At 40.4% G+C, this 23176-nt stretch overlaps 1 protein-coding gene across 4 annotated transcripts in view; it reads left to right on the forward strand.

Moving 5' to 3' along the window:
• Window positions 1–23176, forward strand: part of POLA1 (DNA polymerase alpha 1, catalytic subunit) — a 297808-nt gene that overhangs the window by 2633 nt on the left and 271999 nt on the right. For all 4 annotated transcript variants that reach the window (XM_031005766.2, XM_031005765.2, XM_055376410.1 and 1 more), the window contains exons 2-10: window positions 2976–3100; window positions 6800–6896; window positions 7938–8018; window positions 17268–17383; window positions 17851–17913; window positions 19067–19159; window positions 19587–19674; window positions 19983–20184; window positions 20273–20451. In XM_031005766.2, coding sequence (XP_030861626.1) covers window positions 2976–3100; window positions 6800–6896; window positions 7938–8018; window positions 17268–17383; window positions 17851–17913; window positions 19067–19159; window positions 19587–19674; window positions 19983–20184; window positions 20273–20451 — 1044 coding nt within the window. The remainder of the gene's footprint in view (window positions 1–2975; window positions 3101–6799; window positions 6897–7937; window positions 8019–17267; window positions 17384–17850; window positions 17914–19066; window positions 19160–19586; window positions 19675–19982; window positions 20185–20272; window positions 20452–23176) is intronic.

The raw sequence follows: 23176 nt of genomic DNA on the forward strand, positions 1-23176 counted from the left end.
AGCTGTTGCTACTTGTAGAATCTTTTAAAACCCATGCTCCCTTCCTTGTGACACTAGCTTCTGCTTTAATGTCTGAGCAGGTGTTCCTAATCGGTAGCGCCTATTTTATATGCCCATGCTCTAGGCTGCAAGGGTGTCTGGGAAAGAGCATCAACCTTTTCAGCTTCTGTAATGGGACATAGGCTCTGCGTCTCATCAAGACTTATAAGGGATGGGGGCCGGATTTCACAAACAGTTTCAGATGCTAGGCTGCTTTAAACAACAAGACACCTGTCTGCTGCTTAACTGGTTAACCGGTGTTCTCATGTCACCCAGTAAATGGCAGAGCTGGAATGTGCTGCTTCTCCCTAACCTGGTTCTCCTACTCACTCTACACTCTCTTGTCGAATTTACCTTGTACACTGAGTTCTCTCAGTTTCTGAATACACTATGCATTTTCATCCCTTTGTAATTTGGCTCATGCCTCTTCTTTTGCTTGTGCCACTTTTTACCTTGTTCTCTGTGAAATTTGAGTCCTTTTTCTAGGCCTGTATTGGAAACCTCTCCTGTGAAGCCTTCCTTGATTTTCCAGGCAAAATTAACAGCTCTCTCCTCTGTACATTTCCTCAGTACTGAGTTCTTACCTTTTCTATGGCACCATGTTTATATTGTGATGGTAATTTCAGGTACTTTGCTTTACTTGACTGGGGGCCTCTTTCGGACAGGCAGCTCTGTCTTATTTGTGATTGTACCCTAAACCCTGTGTAGTGGAACATTGTTGCCTGTGTAGTGGGACATTGCCTGTGTAGTGGAACATTGTTGCTTGTGTAGTGGAACATTGTTGCCTATGGAGTAAGTGCATTTGAAGACCTACAGATGTCAGGCATCAAGGGAGTCTTGAGGGGAATACACTGAGGCCAGCTTTTCACTTTCAGGGGTCATGTTCAGTAATCTTCAAAGCCTTTTCATGTAGGCCTGTTCACGATTTTTGAAATCATTTGAGTGACATCCAAGTTTTTGTGGCTGTCATCATTAAGTACCTTTATTCCTTAATTTTTACTTAATGTCTTTCTGAAAATGGATTTAAAAGTCAAATGTGAAAGTCAAACAATAGAGTGTGATATTATAAAGAGAGATTCCATTTCTAGAAAGCTAGAAAAAAATAAGATCTCTAATTATGCCTTACCTTTAGGCTATAGTTTCCAGCAGTTTATTGCCAGCATTTGGTACATGTTCTTTAAATTGTATCTTCTATTTCAGTCAAACACTTAGTCAAACAGCTTAATGTTGTTATGAACATTCTAGTGGGGTTGGAGTTTTAGGCTGCCTCTTATCCATACTTCTCCTTTTCTTTGCCTGCTCCTTTTTATAAATTAATTAGCACCAAACACAATAAAATACTAGATTTCACAGACATAGATGGCAATCATGCTGAGCCTAAACTCGTAGTTGACAGGCAGCACTGTTATGCTTGACTTAGTTTTTCATCAGTGGGTGTGTGAAAGTCTTTAATTCTGTGGATGAAATTTTTTTTTTTTTTTTTTTTTGAGATAGAATCTCGCTCTGTCACCCAGGCTGGAGTGCAGTGGTGCAATCTCGGCTCACTGCAACCTCCATCTCCTGGGTTTAAGGGATTCTCCTGCCTCAGCCTCCTAAGCAGTTGGGATTACAGGTGCCTGCCATCACACCCAGCTAATTTTTGTATTTTTAGTAGAGTTGGGGTTTCACCATGTTGGTCAGGCTGGTCTCAAACTCCTGACCTCAGGTGATCCACCCGCCTCAGCCTCCCAAAGTGCTGGGATTACAGGCGTGAGCCACTGCACCCGCTTGAATTTTTTTCAGTGTGTGTGTGGAACGGTCAGTTTATGATGATCAGAGCATGGATAATTCAAAAGTTGAATGAATAAACGCTGAAGTCCTCTGATATTTCAGTAATTTTTGACAAACCATTTAAGTCCCTGTAGTTGTTTTAGTAAAGTCCTGTGTCAACCAACTGAGGCCTTGAAATAAGTGATATACCAATAATCCCGTCAGAGCCATCTTTGTTAAATTTCTCCAGCCCTCAATCTGTTCCTTCTTTGAATTTCGGGGGCTTTGTCTGAATCTCTTTTAAGGCATTTATTACCTCTAAATATTGTTTAGAGCCAGTTGCTACTTGTCTCCCATGTTAGATAGTAAGTTCTGTGAGTACAGAGACCATGTCTTTTTTATCTTTTTTTGTTGTTGTTGTTGTTTGTTTTTTGAGATGGAGTTTCTCTCTTTTTGCCCAGGCTGGAGTGCAATGGTGCGATCTCAGCTCGCTGCAGCCTCCGCCTCCCGGGTTCAAGTGTTTCTCCTGCCTCAGCCTCCCAAGTAGCTGGGGTTACAGGCATGCACCATCATGCCTGGCTAATTTTGTATTTTTAGTAGAGATGGGGTTTCACCATGTTGGCCAGGCTGGTCTCGAACTCCTGACCTTGGGTGATCTGCCTGCCTCAGCCTCCCAAAGTGCTGGGATTACAGGTGTGAGCCACCATGCCCAGCCTGTCTTTGTGTCTCATAGTGCCTAGTACTTTGCAAAGAGTAGATGCTCCTTGAAGCCTTTTAGATATTGATTGACAGAATGCAAAATGAATAGTGCTTTTATAACCCACTGGATTACTTCTGGCTGGTCATTTCTAATGGAAAGGTGATAAATTAGCTAACAGCTGATCTCCCTTGTTTAGTGTCTCCGCAGGATATCAGTTGAATTGGGAATTTTCCTCTTTTTGGAGAAAAAAATAACAGTGACTTTAATTGTTTTAACAGAATCTTAGAGGAACTTTCTGGCGAGTCATGTATATTTGGATATGTATGTTTGGCCATGAGCTTTGTGAATTATTTACATTATAAACATTATCTACTTGTATATTACTAAAATTGTATGTTATTGTTGGCTAGAAACTTTTCCTTTGTGTTTGAGGGAAGATGGCTGACAGTTTTGTAACATCTCTTGTGAAGTTTTTTTCTTTTTTCAGCTCTTTCAGATTCAGGGAGTTTTGTATCTTCTCGAGCCCGGCGAGAAAAAAAATCAAAGAAGGGGCGCCAAGAAGCCCTAGAAAGACTGAAAAAGGCTAAAGCTGGTGAGAAGTATAAATATGAAGTAAGTAACCATTTTTCTTCTTTATTCTTCCTGTGCATCATCTAATTCATAGCCTGCAGGTAGTCTTATGTCACCTTTGCCCCAGATTAGAAATACTCATATATTTTAAACTTTTTGTAATGGGAATTTATTAGTATTGGACAGGCATGGGTATGAGGTAGATTTACAGATCATGGAGAATGTTCGACCCTTAAAGTTCCTATAAGGTATTTTACAGATGATTTTAAAATTCCAAAATGAAAGTACATAGTCATATCTATATTTTTCCTTATTGAGCATGCTGTATCTATGATAAGTCCCATGGGTTTGTTGGGGTCATTTAGAGATGCTTTTACTTACTCTTAAGGTATTGAGCAGTCTAAGTGCTACTTCTTGGAGAGAACTGTTCTTCCTAATCTCATTTGCAAGGGTAGTGGCAGTGGAGACTTGGACCTTAACTTCTGCCGTGTTCTGCTTGTAACATTGAATGTGATGCTCTTTTGGTTTTCCTCTACCCACTGTTTATGGCCTGCAGGTCAAAAACAGAGTGGCCACCATCTGCATAAATATTGTCTAGCATCACCTTCAGGGCTTCCTGAGTATCTTAATTGCCTTATGGCCAGAAAGTGATTAACCAATACTAGAAAATAACAACCATAACTGATAGACTTTTTGAACTAACATATTATTCTAAGTGTGTTTACCAATGTGTTTATTCATTTAATCTTTTCAATAACCAAATGAAATTAGATACTATGATTAATAACATTTTGCAGGTGAGATATCCGAGGCACAGAAAGTTTAGTGAGGTTACAATGGCAGATCCTTTTTTGAACCCAGGCAGTCTGGCTTCAGAATATTTCTGTTTAACCAGTTAACCAAATAAAAGAACATTTGCCATTTGTCACCATTTGTTCAAGTTAAGTGAGGCAACCAGATCATAAAAGGTTGCTCAAAGGATTTCAGTAAAACAGGAATAAAGCATTTTTTTTGTTTTTGAGATGGAGTCTCTCTCTGTTGCCCAGGCCGGAGTGCAATGGCACGATCTTGGTTCACTGCAGCTTCCACCTCCCAGGTTCAAGCGATTCTCCTGCTTCAGCTTCCCGAGTAGCTGGGATTACAGGCGCCCACCACCACGCCTGGCTAATTTTTGTATTTTTAGTAGAGACGGGCTTTCACCATGTTGGTCAGGCTGGTCTTGAACTCTTGACTTCAAATGGTCCACCCGCCTCGGCCTCCCAAAGTGCTGGGATTACAGGCGTGAACCACCACACTGAGCCCAGGACTAAAACATTTTTAATGTAGGTACTTGTATAAAGGAGTTCCATGGGGCATTTCAGATGTTGGCACAATGTGGCTGATTTCCCTTTAACACTGTGATGTTAATTGTATGGCTCTAAGAGTTCATGCTGAGCAGTAGTAATGTTGTTTTTAAAGATTGAGTCGAAATGACTTTTTACTCAAAATGATTTTTAAAAATAGTTTTCTGGTATCTCCTTGATAATATAGTGAATCACTTAAGTAAGAGACAAAGTCTGTCTTCAACCAACAAAAATAATAACGCCAGTTCCCCTCCCACCCCCAAAAAAGAAAGTTGGTCAGTATAGTAATATTAATTGGACTATTTTGCATCTCTTTTGTTAAAAACTTAATTTGGTAAGGCAGGTTGTTTCTGTTACCAGATGGTTAAAGACCAAATCAGTATTTGCCAGTGATTCCTGTAGAGTAGGCTAAAAAGGAGGTGAAAACTGAAATCCCGTAATTATAAGCCTTATAGGTGTGGCAGAAATCCAGTCAGCTCTGGCCATTGGATTCCAAAAGCTCTGTCCAAGTTTTTTCCTAGGGTATTAACTCTTCAGATGGAGTTGTTTCTCCCGTACTCCATTTGAGAAAGGTAGAACTCTTTTTTTTTTTTTTTTTGTGGTGGAGTTTTGCTCTTGTTGCTCAGGCTGGAGTGCGATGGCATGATCTTGGCTCACTGCAACCTCAGCTTCCCAGGTTCAAGTGATTGTCCTGCTTCAGCCTCCGGAGTAGCTGGGATTACAGGTGTCTGCCACCATGACTGGCTAATTTTTATAATTTTAGTAGAGACGGGGTTTCACCATGTGGGTCAGGCTGGCCTGGAACTCCTGACTTCAGGTGATCCACCTGCCTTGGCCTCTCAAAGTGCTGGGATTACAGGCGTGAGCCACCACGCCCGGCTGAGGTAGAACTCTTGAGAGAATGGGAGAATTTTTTTTTTTTAATCTCTCTCTCTCTCCCAGGCTGGAGTGCAGTGGTGCGTTCTTGGCTCACTGCAACCTCCACCTCCCAGGTTCAAGCGATTCTCTTGCTTCAGCCTCCTGAGTAGCTGGGATTACAGGCGCCCCCCCACCATGCCCAGCTAATTTTTGTATTTTTAGTAGAGATGGGGTTTCACCACATTGGCCAGGCTGGTCTTGAACTCCTCACCTCAAGTAATCTGCTCACCTTGGCCTCCCAAAGTGCTGGGATTACAGGCGTGAGCCACTGCACCTGGCCGAGAATCAGGTACTTTTTTTTTTTTTTTTGAGACGGAGACTCGGTCTGTTACCCAGGCTGGAGTGCAGTGCATGATCTCGGCTCACTGCATCACTGCAACCTCCACCTCCCGGGTTCAAGTGATTCTCCTGCCTCAGCCTCCTGAGTATCTGGGACTGCAGGCATATGCCACCATGCCTGGCTAATTTTTGTATTTTTATTAGAGATGGGGTTTCACTATGTTGGCCAGGCTGGCCTCAAACTCCTGACCTCAGGTGATCCACCCACCTGGGCCTCCCAAAGTGCTGGGATTACAGGCGTGAGCCACTGTGCCCAGCATTTGTTAATTTTTAATAAGTATCTATGAGATTTTGCAAACCAGCCCACCAGAGTCTCATCTGGAAAGTCACTGGCCTTTCCCCGTGGGCAGCTGCAGCAGTGGTGTGTATCTTTCATTTGTTGCTTTAGCTGTGCAGAGGTTGTCTGCTTTACTCATACCAGTAGCTCATAGTGTTCTGACCCTCTTGCAGTCAGGCAGCCAATGTGATTGGAGGACCTGCCACTCTCTGGACTTGCCTTTCAAATAGCTCAGCGTTTAAGTCCTTGTGTGGTTTCAAGACCTGGGGATGGTGGAGTTTCAGTGGTAATACAAACAGGGTCACTCAAAAACTATTTCTGGTTTGCCTGTAGAATATGCAATATGTTTGTTTTGCTAATTTTTGGAAGGGGATGGATGAGGGAGATTTTCCTTTTGAATTGTATTTGGTTGATTGAACAGGCATGAAAATTATCGTCTATTTGCAGAGCGTACATCAGCTAGTGGAGAGGGAAGTGGCATGCCTTACAGGTTTGCTAAGTGTAGGAGAAACCAGTCTAGAAATTACAAGTGAATAATTCCCCAAAGCAGCTAATGAAGAATTGGCTATAATTCAGTTTGTTTTTTATGAAATAGATGAGTAATTGATGGTATGACAAGTGTATTATGCTAATGGAATCATTTAATATCTTATGTTAACACCCACCTAAAAGGAATACTAAGTTAATTGATGTCTATTTAAGGAAAACCCTGTAGTGGTATTGAATGTCAGAACTCATGATTTGGTTGCAGCTACTCCTTCAGTCTGCCATTCCAGTTTCAATTTGACAATTTTTTCATCAGAATTATTTAACACTTTGACTCCTCTATTTGAAGCTTTTTTCCTGAAACTTGTATAATGGTAGGTCGAGGACTTCACAGGTGTTTATGAAGAAGTTGATGAAGAACAGTATTCGAAGCTGGTTCAGGCACGCCAGGATGATGACTGGATTGTGGATGATGGTAGGTGGGGCGGAGGTGGGGGCGGGGATGTTGCTTCCTAGGCACTGTGTTAGTTGCTTCTTGTAGATTCTCACTCATGTGGTGGAGTTGCTGCTTTGCCTGGGCAAATGTAAGGCACTGTTAGGATCTTACCTTTGGTTTGGATTTTCCTTTAATTATTTGAGGATGAGGAAGCAGAATAGCAGGACATTTATTTGGGGATATTTTGGAGAATCTAGGCACATACCTCAGGATGTAGTATAAATCCTCCAGGTAATGGCTATGTAAGAATTGGGAGGAGCCCCTTGTCTGTGGGGCCAATGCACAGCGCTTGGAATTAAGTAATGCAGGTTCGGGATCCATCATTCCTACTTTCCAATTCTATGACCTTGGACAAGTCACTTAATCTCTCTGCGCCTTAGAGTCTTCATCTGTAATACGGGGATAAGAAAACTACCTTCTCCCAGAGTTGTGAGGTGTATATGAGGTTCTAGGTATGAAAATTAACTTGGTCATTAGAAAGCACCATACAAAGGCTGGTCCTAATGTCCTGTGCCCCTTCTGAAAGCTCACTGGTTCTCACTTGTAGGGTCTGACTTCATGGCCATGTGAATGCTGACCACAGGGAGCATGTAGATTGTGCCTGTGACTATTTATGTTTCTACTTGTGTAATTGGATTCAGCTATATTGCCAGTTTTCCCTCGTAGACTGGGATATCTCTCTGGGCTTGTGGTAATCTTGATTCTTTTACTTTTTATTCTTCTGGTAGACTAAAACTGCTATAAAGCATCCTATTGTGGCAGACTTTGATCCTTTGGGCCAAATCGTTTCCTGAGGTCACCTGGCTAGGTATAATATATATCATTTGGTTTTGACTCCACACCTGCTGTGTGGATGCTGTGCATTGTCTGACACCTGTGTGAACAGAATTCTGCTGCACTTAAAAATAGCACAGGCCAGGAAAACATCTGAGCAGGTATAAAAGGTTTTTTTGGTCATGGCTAAAATATTATTGGCCACTTTTAGAAATTTGATCCCAGTATTACATTTTGTCCCTGCAGATGGTATTGGCTATGTGGAAGATGGCCGAGAGATTTTTGATGATGACCTTGAAGATGATGCCCTTGATGCTGATGAGAAAGGTACCTACCTTTTGTTTTCCAGGGTGTTGTTTTGAGATTTAAAGAATTCTCTAAAATTAGAGATGACTTGATACTCTGATAGTTTACCTTTGAGAGAAGGACCTAACTACCATTGTTTTTAGGTATGGAATATGTTCTAAGATGAAGAGAAGTATGGTTATGTGGAAAATTAAACATAAAAAGCAGAAACAACATCAGGAAATGAAGTTTCATGTCTCTGTTGTTCAAGTAGTGTGGTCTTTACTTATTTTGAAGTTTTCAATCCCGTGGTCATTTAAAACTTGCTGATTTTGAGGGCTGCAACAGTAATTGATCTTTTTTAATTCCTACTGAAGTTATATACTTAGAATTTTAGCTCTTTGCTAATTGTATAGCACAATAACAAGGTTTAGAACTAGAGTAATCAGCTTGCTTTGTCTAATTGAAATTTAAAATAATATGGTGAATGTGTCAGATTGTCTTAGCTGTACAATCATTGGCAATTTTTTTTTGAGTAAACAATCCTGATTTAGTTCCTGTAAAATGAGAATGGAAAATTCTCTTCAGTATTTTTTTTTTGTTTAGTTTGTTAATTAGTCTTCTACTACCGAGTGGTAGATTGGGGTCAGCAAACTATGGCCCTCTCACAACCAGTTTTTGACAAAAAGTTTTATTGAGATACAGTTCACATACCATACAATTCACATATTTAAAGTATACAATTCAGTGGCTTTTAATATAGTCACAGAGTTGTGCAGCCATCACCACAATCAATTTTAGAACATTTTTGTTACCCCAAATGGAAATCTTGCCTGTTTTTGTGTGGCTCTCGAGCTAAGAATAGTTTTTACGTTTTTAAGCGGTATTTTAAAAATAAAAAATGCAAAGAATATGTAACAAAAGAATATGTGACCAAAAGCCTAACATCTGTGCTGTCTTGCCGTTTACTGTCTGGATCCTCATTTGCAGAATAATATTTTGCACCATTAGTTTTCTCTCTCCTTCCAACCACATACACAGAGACTTTTTGCTCAGTGAACTTTTAGAACTTCAGCAATGACCTCCTAAGAATAAGGATACCTGACTACTTAACCACAATAACATTATCATGATATTATCTAATATATTGTCTGTATTAAAAGTTTCCCAATTAGCCCAATAGTATCTTTTAAAGCTATTTTAAATGCAGACTCCATTTTTGTTTTCATGTCTCTTTAGTCTTGTTTAGTGTAGAACAGCAACACCTCCCCCCCTCCCCTGCCCCTGGCCTCTTTTTGTCTTTCATGACATTGATTTTTAAAGGGACCAGGCTGTTTGTTTTGTTGAATGTCCCACAATCTGAGTTTTGCCCAACTACTTTGTTGTGCTTAGATTTGGGTTAAATATTTTGGCAACAATAAATAAATAGTTATAAATAAATGCTTCGTCAAGACCTACAATATAAAGTTCTGTCCTTCCCATATCAGGGGCATATGACGTCACTTGTACCATTATTGTTGATACTAAGTTTGATCTTTTGGTTAAGATGATATTTGTCAGATTTCTTCCTTGTAAAGCTACTTTCCTCCCTTTTGTAATTAATGCAAAATAGGGGGTGGTAATTTGAGACCATGTGTATATCCCATTTCCTCATGAATTTTTACCCAGTGCTTTTAGCATCTATTGTTTTTTTTTTGTTGTTTTTTTGTTTTTTTTTTTTTCTTTCTTTTTTTTTTTATTATACTTTAAGTTTTAGGGTACATGTGCACATTGTGCAGGTTAGTTACATATGTATACATGTGCCATTCTGGTGCGCTGCACCCACTAACTCGTCATCTAGCATTAGGTATATCTCCCAATGCTATCCCTCCCCCCTCCCCCCACCCCACAACAGTCCCCAGAGTGTGATATTCCCCTTCCTGTGTCCATGCGATCTCATTGTTCAATTCCCACCTATGAGTGAGAATATGCGGTGTTTGGTTTTTTGTTCTTGTGATAGTTTACTGAGAATGATGGTTTCCAATTTCATCCATGTCCCTACAAAGGACATGAACTCATCATTTTTTATGGCTGCATAGTATTCCATGGTGTATATATGCCACATTTTCTTAATCCAGTCTATCATTGTTGGACATTTGGGTTGGTTCCAAGTCTTTGCTATTGTGAGTAATGCCGCAATAAACATACGTGTGCATGTGTCTTTATAGCAGCATGATTTATAGTCCTTTGGGTATATACCCAGTAATGGGATGGCTGGGTCAAATGGTATTTCTAGTTCTAGATCCCTGAGGAATCGCCACACTGACTTCCACAATGGTTGAACTAGTTTACAGTCCCACCAACAGTGTAAAAGTGTTCCTATTTCTCCACATCCTCTCCAGCACCTGTTGTTTCCTGACTTTTTAATGATTGCCATTCTAACTGGTGTGAGATGATATCTCATAGTGGTTTTGATTTGCATTTCTCTGATGGCCAGTGATGATAAGCATTTTTTCATGTGTTTTTTGGCTGCATAAATGTCTTCTTTTGAGAAGTGTCTGTTCATGTCCTTTGCCCACTTTTTGATGGGGTTGTTTGTTAGCATCTATTGTTGATCCTTTCTCTTCTTTTAAAAATTAATGCTTCAGACTCATGTATTTCTAAAAGATTTACTGTTCTAATTCAGTAGCCATTATTATCATTTTTCCTTTTTATGTTCAAATTATCTCAGATTTGGCTGGTGAGAACCCCTTTAAGCCACCTCCTGTGTTCTTTTGACATGGCTCCATCAGTCTTTGAGGATTTCCTTGCTTTCTGGGCCAAGAGGATAAGATGTTCCAGGTTTAGCTTGCATTCTTCCTGCCCTGGACCTGGAACCAACCATTTCTCCCAAGGATCCTGGTTCCTTTTAGTGGGGAATGGTATCCAGATATGGGAGATGGATGTACTCATTGCTATTGGGGTGTGACGGCTTCTAGGCCCTTTCAGTGAATAGAACAAGGAAATTATATATGTCATGAGTTCATACAGATATATTTGATTGGTTGAAATCCAACATCACTGGGTTCTTTATCTTCCCAGTTCTATATTTGTATCTGCCTTCACCCTCAATGAAAACCGTTGTCTTCTAAAATACACACAAAATAATGTCAGAATCACTAAATCAATATCTGTACCAACAACCTTTCTAGGTAAAATTTATGATTTCTCTACAGTTTTATTTGTTCTTGTTATATATCCTAAGGGTCTATAGTCAGAGTATTGTGTTCAGAAGCTATATAAAGTAATTTTTTGTGTGTTTTGTATTGATTTACTATGTAGGTTCATTTTTTGTTTGTATTCAAATTTCAGTTTTAAAAAATCCTTTTAATTTTACTTCTGAATATTGTAAAACATATTTAAAAATGAAAATCAGTAACTTTTTTATTAGTTTCTGGTTTATTACAAAAAATAAGCATATGTATTTTTTTCTGTGTGTGATGTTATTTATTTATTCATTCATTTATTAGTTAAATTAGAATATGTGAACCATCTTCCTGGTTCTGCCAACCTGTATAATGTGGAAATTTTCTACACTGGTACCATTTGGTAGCAATGTGGCTAATTGTGTATTTCTAGTTTGTGTGAGTCCATGAAGAAGAGAATGAGCTCATGTGCCACTTTCATCTCCCTGAACTGAGGAGGCCTATGTTAGAGTTATGGTTCTATTGTTAATTGGCGGTGTCATCTTGAACTAATCCCATTACCTATCTGGACTTGAGTTTTTGTCAGCTGTAAATTAGGAAGTTGGAATGGACAGTGAGCTTCTCAAAGAAAGGACTCATGTCCTGGTAATCTCAGTGCTAATCACAGTAGTGGACTCAAAAGTAAATATGTAGTTTTGTTGAATAAAGGAGCCATCTCTGTGTTTCCATAGTCATCATATTATCTCTTCCGAGTAATAAGTTACTGAAGAGAATGATTTGATCCGGAAGAGAGCTAGTCTTAGAAATTTTTATTTCGTGCTTTGCCACCACCATTCACCCACAAGTCCCCACTGTTTTAGTGTCCATTACTAGGAGCCCAGTAAGGTCACAAGATCCTAGGAAGGAAAATGGACTTCTGCAATGTACTTTAAAGGCTTATAAGAAGTTACTAAGTTTTGCTTAGAAGTAAAAAGTCAACTCTTTATGGTGTGGCTCTAATTCCTGGGATGTTGTTTTCAAACAGAGAAAAATGGCCGGGTGCGGTGGCTCACGCCTGTAATCCCAGCACTTTGGGAGGCCGAGGTGGGCAGATCACCTGAAGCCAGGAGTTCAAGACCAGCCTGACCAATATGGTGAAACCCCATCTCTACTAAAAATAGAAAAATTAGTCGGGCGTGGTGGTGGGCATCTGTAAACCCAGCTACTTGGGAGGCTGAGAATCTCTTGATCTCTTAAACCCGGGAGGCAGAGGTTGCAGTGAGCCAAGATCGTGCCACTGCACTCCAGCCTGGGTGACAGGAATAAACAAAACAAAACCATAGAGAAAAATATCAACCAAGTCCCAGTGAAGAAAAATTAGCAGGAAAATGCAATAAAACAAAACAGAAACACTAAACTGTGGAAGAATTCCACCTCAAATGTTTACTTGTATTCAAATTTTTATCCTTCTGTCTAAATCCTGCCAACCTACAGTGGTGAGATTAAAGCCCTCTCATGAAGCCTTCCTTGCAATTCAAACCTCTGTTGACCTCCTCTGTTCATACACTATCAAGACCTGAATTTTATATACTAAACATTTTGACTATTAATTACATTCTGTTTTCAGAGTGCTCCAGATGATACAGATCTCCTGTCTCACATTTTTCACAAATGTCCTACAAACCTTTTCACAATCTTAGGCTCATGAAAATACTTTTTTTTTTTTTTACTGTGGTAAAATATGCATAACATAAAATTTACCACGAGTGACATTTAGTATATTCACAATGTTTGCAACCATCACCGTCATCTTGTTCCAGAACATTTTCATCATCCAAAATGGAAGCCCCATACCCATTAGCAGTCACTCCCCAATCTCTCTTCCCCCAGAGCCTGACAACCATCAATCAGCTTGCTATCTTTATGGATTTGTGTATTCTGGACATTTTATATTTCATATAAATGAATCATGCAATATTTTATCTTTTGTGTTTGGCTTTGACTTAGCAGAAGATTTTCAAGTATCATGTTTTCAAGTAGCATGTATCAGTACTTCATTCCTTTTTACTGCTGAATAATATTCTACTGTGTGGATGTACTACGTTTTGTTTATTCATTAGTTGATGGACATTTGGATTGTTTCTACCTTTTGGCTATTGTATGTAGTGCTACTATGAACATTTGTGTACAAGTTTTTGTTTGAATGCCTGCTTTCAATTTTTTAGGGTACTAACCCAGGAGTGAAATTGTGTATATGTTGTGGTTTTTTTTTTTTTTTTTTGAGACAGAGTCTCGCTCTGTCACCCAGGCTGGAGTACAGTGGTGCCATCTCGGCTCACTGCAACCTCTGCCTCCCGAGTTCAAGTGATTCTCCTGCCTCAGCCTCCCAAGTAGCTGGGATTACAGGCACATGCCACCATACCCAGCTAATTTTTGTATTTTAGTAGCGACCAGGTTTCGCCATGTTGGTCAGGCTGGTTTCGAACTCCTGACCTCGTGATCTGCCCACCTTGGTCTCCCAAAGTGCTGGGATTACAGGTGTGAGCCACCGCGCTGGCATGTATATGTATTTTTATTTCCTTTTCTTTCTTTTTTCTGAGACAGATTCTTGCTCTGTCGTCCAGGATGGAGTGCAGTGGTGCGATTTGGGCTCACTGCAACCTCCGCCTCCTGGGCTCAAGCTATCCTCCCACCTCAGTGTCCCGAGTAGCCAGGACTACAGGCACATCCTGCCACGCTCGGCTAATTTTTTGTGTTTTTAGTAGAGACAGAGTTTCGCCATGTTGCCCAGGCTGGTCTCAAACTCCTGGGCTCAAGCAGTCTGCCCATTTTGCCCTGGGAAAGTGTTGGGATTACAGGCATGAGCCACGGTGTCTGGCCCCTTTTCTTTCTTAAACAAAAGATGATGTTGTAGAGGTTTTGTACTTTGCTTTTTTCTTGTAGCAAGATGTCTTGAAAATTACCCCATATTAGAACATAGAGAGCTTGTTTTTAATTATTTATTTCTATGTAGCTGCATAGTATTCCATGATAGGGATTGCACAATGTTTATTCAAATGGTTTCCTTGGAAGGACATTTAGATTATTTTGAGTAATTTGCTGTTATAATGCCACATCCAATAACTCTGTGCATATGGCGTTTTCCTCAGAGAAAATTCCCAGAAGTGGGATTGCTGGCTCAAAGAGTAGCTACGCATAAAATTTTTTTTTTTGAGATGGAGTTTTGCTCTTGTTGCCTAAGCTGGAGTACAATGGCGCGATCTCGGCTCATTGCAACCTCTGCCTCCTGAGTTCAAGTGATTCTTCTGCCTCAGCCTCCTGAGTAGCTGGGATTACAGGTGCCTGCCACCACACCCAGCTAATTTTTGTATTTTTAGTAGAGACGGGGTTTCACCATGTTGGCCAGGCTGGTCTCGAGCTCCTGTCCTGAGATGATCCACCCGCCTTGGCCTCCCAAAGTGCTGGGATTACAGGCGTGAGCCACCACGCCCAGCCCACTACACATAAAATTTTATTAGCTATTGCCTATTCTTTATAGGAGCTGTCCCATTTTACACTCTCATGAACAATGTATGAATGTCTGTTTCTCTACAGCCTTACTAACAGTGTTTTCAAGCTTTTGAATTTTCGCCACTCTGATATGTGAGAAATGGCATTTCGGTGTGGTTTTCATTTGCATTTTTTTTTGTTTGTTTGTTTTTGAGACTGAGTCTCACTTTGTCACCCAGGCAGGAGTGCAGTGGTGCGGTCTCAGGTCATTGCAACTTCCGCCTCCTGGTTTCAAGCGATTCTCCTGCCTCGGCCTCCCAAGTAGCTGGGACTACAGGTGTGTGCCACCATGCCCGGCTAATTATTGTATTTTTAGTAGAGATGGGGTTTCACTATGTTGGCCAGGCTGGTCTCGAACTCCTGACCTCGTATTCCGCCCGCCTCGTGGCCTCCCAAAGTGTTGGGATTACAGACGTGAGCCGCCATGCCCAGCCTCATATGCATTTCTTTTACATATGAAATTGATCATCTTTTCATAAAACGTAACTATTTATATATGTTTGTGTTTACTGCCTGCTTTCCTTTTGGGCTTTTTATCTTTTAAGTTTTTTAAAAGTTCTTTGTCAGGGAAATTGGTCCTTTATCTGTGATACATATTGCACAAATTTTTTCTTCATTTTTCTTTTAACTTGGTTTTCTTTTTTCTTGGTTTTTCTTTTTACACCAATTCTGGTGTAATTGAATTTATCATTTTTTTCTTGCAAGTGGATTCTGAGTCATAGAAAGATTTTCACTGGACCCAAATTGCAAAGGAATTGCTTTTTAAAAGGTTTTTGTAAAGTTTCATTTTTAAAAATTTTGATTTGTGATCCATTTGGTGTTTATACTGGTTTACTTCTTTACAAATGGCTAGCCAACACTACTTAATAAAGTCCATCTTTTCCTTAGTGATATGGGATGCCACCTTCATTATATATTAAATTTCCATAAGTAATTGGGTCTTATTCTGGACTTTATGTTCTGTTTCATTTGGTCTATTTGTATGCCACTACCACATTCTTATTTTTTTTATTTTTTTATTTTGAGACAGAGTCTTGCTCTGTTGCCCAGGCTGGAGCGCTGGAGTGCAATGGCATGATCTCGGCTCACTGCAACCTCTGCCTCCCGGGTTCAAGCGATTCTCCTGCCCCAGCCTCCTGAGTAGCTGGGATTACAGGCATGTGCCACCATGCCTGGCTAATTTTTGTATTTTTAGTAGAGACAGGGTTTCAGCATGTTGGTCAGGCTGGTCTCGAACTCCTGACCTCGTGATCTGCCTGCCTCGGCCACCCAAAGTGCTGGGATTACAGGCGTGAGCCACCGCGCCTGGCCTACCACATTCTTTCAATTATTCATTGTTGGCTTTTTTTTGAGATCAAGACTATTCTGGGATGAATCAGAAAGCGAGAGTAAAATTGACGATATTAGAAAAGTTTGTAGGTGATTTACACATGGCCGTAAGAGAAAACATATGGCAAAAGTTTTGTTCGTTTTTTTTTTTTGAGACAGAGTCTTGCTCTGTTGCCAGGCTGGAGTGCAGTGGCGCGATCCCAGCTCACTGCAATCTCGCCTCTGGGGTTCAAGCGATTTCCCTGCCTCAGCCTCTCGAGTAGCTGGGATTACAGGCATGTGGCAACCACGCCTGGCTAATTTTTTGTATTTTAGTAGAGATGGGGTTTCACCATGTTGGCAAGGATGGTATCGATTTCCTGATCTCATGATCCGCCCGCCTCGGTCTTTTAAAGTGTTGGGATTACAGGCGTGAGCCACCGCACCCGGCCGGCAAAAGTTGTTCTTTAATGAGCAGATGTCTCTGTGCTGTTTAGTGTTGATATGACATACTGTGTATCTGGTTGCTGTTTCTCATAAAATGGAAGTTAGGATGCCACCATATCATAATTGGTAATCCCATTTCTTCACAGTTAAATTTTCCTATCAGATTCAGTATACAGCTAAAGAGATGATCTCATGAAGGCTACTAGGCTAATTTCTTGGTTCAAGATTAGCTTTATCTTTTTATTTCTGTGGGGAAAACAAACCCAAATTCTCACTTTTTTAAAAAGCTTTTTATTCACATTAACAATAGCAGTTAAGCAGTCACACTTATGCTGATATTTAACTGGTATTTCATTAGTTTCTATAGAAACATTTGGCCCATGTTTTCTTGAATTAAACTCATTTAAAATATTTTTTCCTACATACCTTGTATAGAATCTCATAGTTTTGTTTTGTTTTGTTTTTTGAGATGGAGTCTCGCTCTGTCGCCCAGGCTGGAGTGCAGTGGCGTGATCTTGGCTCACTGCAAGCTCCACCTTCTGGGTTCACACCATTCTCCTGCCTCAGCCTCTGGAGTAGCTGGGACTGCAGGCGCCCACCACCATGCCCGGCTAATTTTCTGTATTTTAGTAGGGACAGGGTTTCACTGCGTTAGCCAGGATGGTCTCGATCTCCTGATCTCGTGATCCTCCCGCCTTGGCCTCCCAAAGTGCTGGGAATACAGGCGTGATGTATTTTTAATTCTTAACATTTTTCTTCCCAATAGAGATCAAGTGACTAGGCTTTTAGTTTTCCATTTTGATTTTTGCTGATGCATGTTTCTAAATAATTCATATTCCAATAGGAAAAGATGGTAAAGCACGCAACAAAGACAAGAGGAATGTAAAGAAGCTCGCAGTGACAAAACCGAACAACATTAAGTCAATGTTCATTGCTTGTGCTGGAAAGAAAACTGCAGATGTGAGTTTCATGGTTTCCTTATTTTTTGTATTTTCCTTTGTGAGGTGAATTTAATATTTGATTATACAGATAACAGGTGCTCTGTATATATTTGAGTAACATTTTTCCAATTTCACTCACTAAATTGGATGTAGATTTCTAAGTGAATTAAGGCACCTCAGTGGTTGGAACTTGCGAAATGGAAAAGAGAATTGAACAGAAAAGCTGAATTGAGAGTGTGTTTAATTTTAGTGAGTAGCAGGAAGATCATGGAATAAGGGCGAAAGAGGATGGGAGCTATAGATGTAGGAATGCTATATACACAGGTGGTTGTTAAAATCTGTGAATGTAGATGAGCACTCAAGAGTGAGGAATGAAGAGGCAAGGACTAACTGGCTAGGTCCTTCCTTTCATATACATGTGTGTAGTTTGGGTGAGACATTTTAAGTGCAAGGCTTTCTCATGTTACCTTTCTTTATCATTTCCAGAAAGCTGTAGACTTGTCCAAGGATGATCTGCTAGGTGACATTCTACAGGATCTTAACACTGAGGTAAATGAATCTCCAGGAGTTGTAAAATATGCAGAGGACATAGACTGAAGAAACACTCTAGTAATTATACAAAACAGACTATTGCCAGAATTTTTTTTCTTTTTTTTTTTGAAACAGTAGCTTGCACTGTTGCCCAGGCTGGTGTGCAGTGGTGTGATCTTGGCTCCTTGCAACCTCTGATTCCCAGGTTCCTCTTCCCTGATTCCTGCCTCAGCCTCCCGGGTAGCTAGGATTACAGGCACCTGCCACCATGCCCGGCTAATATTTTGTATTTTTACTAGAGACTAGGTTTCACTATGTTGGCCAGGCTGGTCACGAACTCGTGATCCGCCTGTCTTGGCCTCCCAAAGTGCTGGGATTACAGGCGTGAGCCACTGTGCCCGGCCTGTTGACAGAATTTTTTAAAATGTAAGGACGCCAACAAAAAACCCCCCACCAAAAAACAAAGAAACCCCCTTCAGATTGGTTTTATCCCACCATTTTAGGTGAGTATTTCCAGCTGTTAGAGCTGTGTGATTATGTAGATAGGGATGTGTGGGTGTGTGTTTGAAGTAGTAAGAATATATCCAGGAGTCAGTTCTGTGAGTGCTCACTGCTTGTGTTCAGTTGCTGTGTTGTATGTTCCCTAAATAGATTGAAGCCTGTCAATCTGCGCAATCAGGTATAAGAGCCTTGTCTTGAATTCTGAGTGGGAATGAAGGAAGAGTGAGTGAACTATCCCTGATAGAACTCAAACAGGATTAGCTGCATTGTGAATTTGAGATTTGGCCATTTCCCATAAAGACTACGCTCTCATTTAGAAGTGTACTTCTTTTAAAGTGACCATTGATTAAAATGACTTAACAACAACACCATGTAGTTTTATCTTGACAATTTTTAAATGTAATATTCTCAAAGGTAAGTGAAAGTATGTTAAATTTTAAGAAGAAAAAATTTGGGAGGGGGTAGATTTAATATCTATTTTAGTTTTCTTGTGATTTCTATAGTATTGTTGCTATAGTAACCACAGTACATGACATCGATGGGAGGGGGGAGGGGGAAAGGGAAAGAAAAGAAAGCTTTGCTTATTGGGCTTCAATGAGTGAAGAAGTATACTTTTTCTGTCTGTGGTAAACCAAGCATGGCAGTGAATATGTCTTACCTTTCCTTTTAGACACCTCAAATAACTCCACCACCTGTAATGATACTGAAGAAGAAAAGATCCATTGGAGCTTCACCGAATCCTTTCTCTATGCACACCGCCACGGTAAAGTGTGTAGAGATACCTTCAATCTTGATTTATAGTATTGCTTTAAACTTATTTTGTTGCTTTTCTATATGAGGGAAATACCTTTACATTTGTTTTTGATTTTTGTTTTAAATTAGGACTCCCATTCAATTTATAGTTTCATGTATTTCAAAAATAGCATGTGCCTGCCTTTTTCATAGTAAATTTGCAGTAACTAGTGTGTGTTTATTATAGGTATTACAACTGGTAAATGCAATAATTTTCCTCCCAGAAGCAAGTATTTTTTTGTAAATCTAGGTAACAGTAAAATAATTGAAGCTGTTACATTAATAATACATAAAATCTTTTTATAAAAGGGAACTGTCATTATCTTTGGTCAGGGTAGGACAGTTGCATATTTTTAGTATGTAGGTCTAACTGACTAAATATTTAAAAACGTTTACAGGCAGTTCCTTCAGGAAAAATTGCTTCCCCTGTCTCCAGAAAGGAACCTCCATTAACTCCTGTTCCTCTTAAACGTGCTGAATTTGCTGGTAAGTGTGATGTCAGGCAGAATTGCAAGAGTGTTGAGTGGTTTCTGTCAAAAATGGAGGCCCTATGATGGAGGAGGTAGAGGAGATTTTGAAGGTGTTGTGATGGCAAGTTTAAATGTGAAGATTTGAATTCATAAAAATTTCAGTAAAAGTTAAAAACACCCAATTTGGAGATTAAAGAGAAATGCAAACATAGTATAGAAAAGGGACAGGCTGCTATTTTAGTGTTGGATAAGCCTTTATGCGCCTTTGTGTGCCTTTGTGTCATGGCACTAACACATGACAAGAATGTGTGATGATGCCTACAGGCGATGATGTACAGGTCGAGAGTACAGAAGAAGAGCAAGAGTCAGGGGCAATGGAGTTTGAAGATGGTGACTTTGATGAGCCCATGGAAGCTGAAGAGGTGGACCTGGAGCCTATGGCTGCCAAGGCTTGGGACCAAGAGAGTGAGCCAGCAGAGGAAGTGAAACAAGAGGCGGATTCTGGGAAAGGGACCATGTCCTACTTGTAAGAGCATTTTATGACTTTTCTGGCAAATAGGACAACAATTTTTCTGTTGGATTTTGAAAGGTTTTTGAAAATGTGATTTCTGCAGAGGAAGTTTTCTCCCGGATGTCTCTTGTTGGGACATTGATCAAGAAGGTGATAGCAGTTTCTCAGTGCAAGAAGTTCAAGTAGATTCCAGTCACCTCCCATTGGTAAAAGGGGCAGATGAGGAACAAGTATTCCACTTTTATTGGTTGGATGCTTATGAGGATCAGTACAACCAACCAGGTAATCATATATAAGGTAACTATATGCCTTTAACTCAGAGTAGGACTTTTCCCTTAAATATTTTATTTTTTGTTTCTTTTTGTGTGTTTTGTCTTTTTATTTAATCAGTTTATTTCTGTTTTTTTTTCTTTATCCTTAAATACTTGAGTGACTGTAATTAGCTCAGGTCAGGCCCTGCCCTCACTTAACATGTACTGTAAGAGAGCGACACTCATTCATTGTAAAGTGAATGCGCCACCCTGATGGAGAGGAGCTATGGTGCGAATAATCCTTAAAGATGCTTATTCCAAAAATCAGTTACATATGGTTTTGGAATGTGTGTTTGTAGTTCACTATTGATGTGTCTGAAGTTACAGGAATACACTTTAATTTAAAGGGAATCAGTCATTAATTTGTCTGTTTCTTCAGCAAATTTGAATGCCTATTGTGTGCTAGGCACTGAGATGGGATGAATAAGCTGGACAAATTCATGCACTATAATGGAGCTTATGTTCTAGGAGGGTGGCAGTGGGTGGGGGCACATTAGCAGTAAATGAGATAAATTGATAAATGATGTAAAGAAAATTAGTTGGGCGGTGGCCAGGGGAGGCCTGTCTGAGGAAATGACCACTGGGCTGAGATTTGAGGTATTTGCAGAGCTGATGAAAGGGCATTTCAGCTTAACGAGCCAAGTACTAGCAAAGGCCTAGAGAGAGGAAGGAGGAGGCCTGTGTGGTTGTAGCATAGTAATCAAGTGACAAGATTGGTATAAAATGAAGCTGGAGATAAAGACAAAGGCCAGATAATGTAGGACTTTGAAAGCCTCGTTAAGGAGTTTGAATCTTCTAAGAGCAATGGGGTGGCATTGGAGGGTTTTAAGTACAGGGGGTGGTGGTCACATAATTGGGTTTACATTTTAACAGGAACAGTGGTTTGTGTAGAGAATAAGCACTGTGGTGCATGTGTGCGTGTGCACACACACATGTGGAGGGATGGACTGGCGTGGGGTAATGGGGAAGTGTGGAAGCCCTGGAGATCAGTCAATCCAGGGCAGGGCTGCTAGTTACTTGGACCCTGGTGCTGGAGAGGAGAGAAGTAAAGGCATTTGACATGTCTTTTGACACAAACTTGTTAATGGATTGGATGGGGGAGGTGACAGAAAGGAGGAATCAAGGATGATTTCTAGGTCATCTTAATGAGCTAATACTGTGAATTCTTGACTCACAAAAAGCCCGGAGGCTGTTCAGTATTCTTTTGTGCCTCTTTGAGCCCGTCTTCATTGTGGGACTGCATTGCAAGATCTGTCAGATTAATGTTAAATACAGTATGCACTCTTAAACAGAGTTGTCTTTATTTAGATCCTTTTTGGATCTGTGGTACATGCAAATAGTGTATTTTTCAAAGCAGTTTCCTGGAGGCTGTATCTAGTGAAAAGAGAGGGAGTACCTAAATGTCAGCAAAGCAAGCGTGTGAGTAAATTGAAGGCCACATTTACCTTAAAGATAATCAGGCATTGACTTTAACTGGAAAAATGTTAATGATCTCTGGCAGGGGTGGGGGCGGTCAGAAGCATTAATATGCTTCAGCTTATCAAATATATATAAACTCTTAAGCCACTTGAGTAGCACACTGCCATGTGTTAGTTTCTTAGGAAAAGATATAATCAATTTTAGAACTGATATCTTAATTTACTTTAGCTAAGACAAAATGATTTGATTATACCCCCTCACCTCTTTGACTATTTTGTTACTCTGCTGGAGTCTGGCAAGTATGATTACATGAGGCTGAGCAGATGATTTCCCATCCATTGCTGAAACCCAGGGCTGCCCCATTGTACAACCTCAGGGAATACCATTTTCACGTGACTTTCCTGGAGCACAGTAGTGTGACTGGTGCTCCCTGGAGCTGGGCAGCACACTGGCCTGGCTATCCCAGTATTACTCCCTGTGCTTTGCTGCATCTGCTCAATGCTGCATTTCATTCCCTATCTTGGTTAATGGTCCCATCAAAACCAGAAACCTGGGAGCCATCCTTGATTCCCTCCTTTTCCTCACTTTCCTTTCCAAGTCTGGTTAGTTTTCTCTGCCGAAAGTGGACAACTTACCTTCTCTTTTTCCTCATATCTACCACCCTGATCCCTTCTTGCCCACTGAAACAATTGCACCAGCCTCCTAATTGATCTCTTAGCTATCGTCTTCCACATCACTGCTAGAGGGACTGATCAGAAGGGCGATTCTGACCATGTCAGTCCTCATTAAAAAAAAAAAAATCCTCAGTGGCTACTGCCTTACAACATAAAGTCCAAACTCCTCAGCAAGGCTTCTGATGCCTGCTGTCTATGAATTTTGTTCCCTAGAAATAATTCTCTGTATGTACTTTGCTGCTCTTTATACCTGTGTTCCTTTACTCATTGTTTTTTGTCTGATTGTAATGTGCTCATCTGACTCATTCTTTAAAATTCAGCCCAGATGTTATCTCCTGGGAGTGTACCTAAACCTCCAGATGGGTCTAGGAGCCCTTTCTCTTTGTGACTACATCATAGCCTTTCCCACTGTAGCGTTTGTCCTATTATTTTGAAATGAACTGAGTCTGTGTTTTTCTTTGCCACAAAGCCTGTAAGCTCCTGGAGGGCTGGGATCTTTTATTTCCAGCATCCAGCAGCAATGCCTTGCACATAGTAGGTGTTTAATAAATAGTTGTTGAAATAAACTGCATAGTGACTGACAGTCCTGTAGATGCAGGTGAA

The sequence above is a fragment of the Gorilla gorilla genome, chromosome X (genome assembly GCF_029281585.2).
Source record: "Gorilla gorilla gorilla isolate KB3781 chromosome X, NHGRI_mGorGor1-v2.1_pri, whole genome shotgun sequence".
Lineage (NCBI taxonomy): Eukaryota > Metazoa > Chordata > Mammalia > Primates > Hominidae > Gorilla > Gorilla gorilla.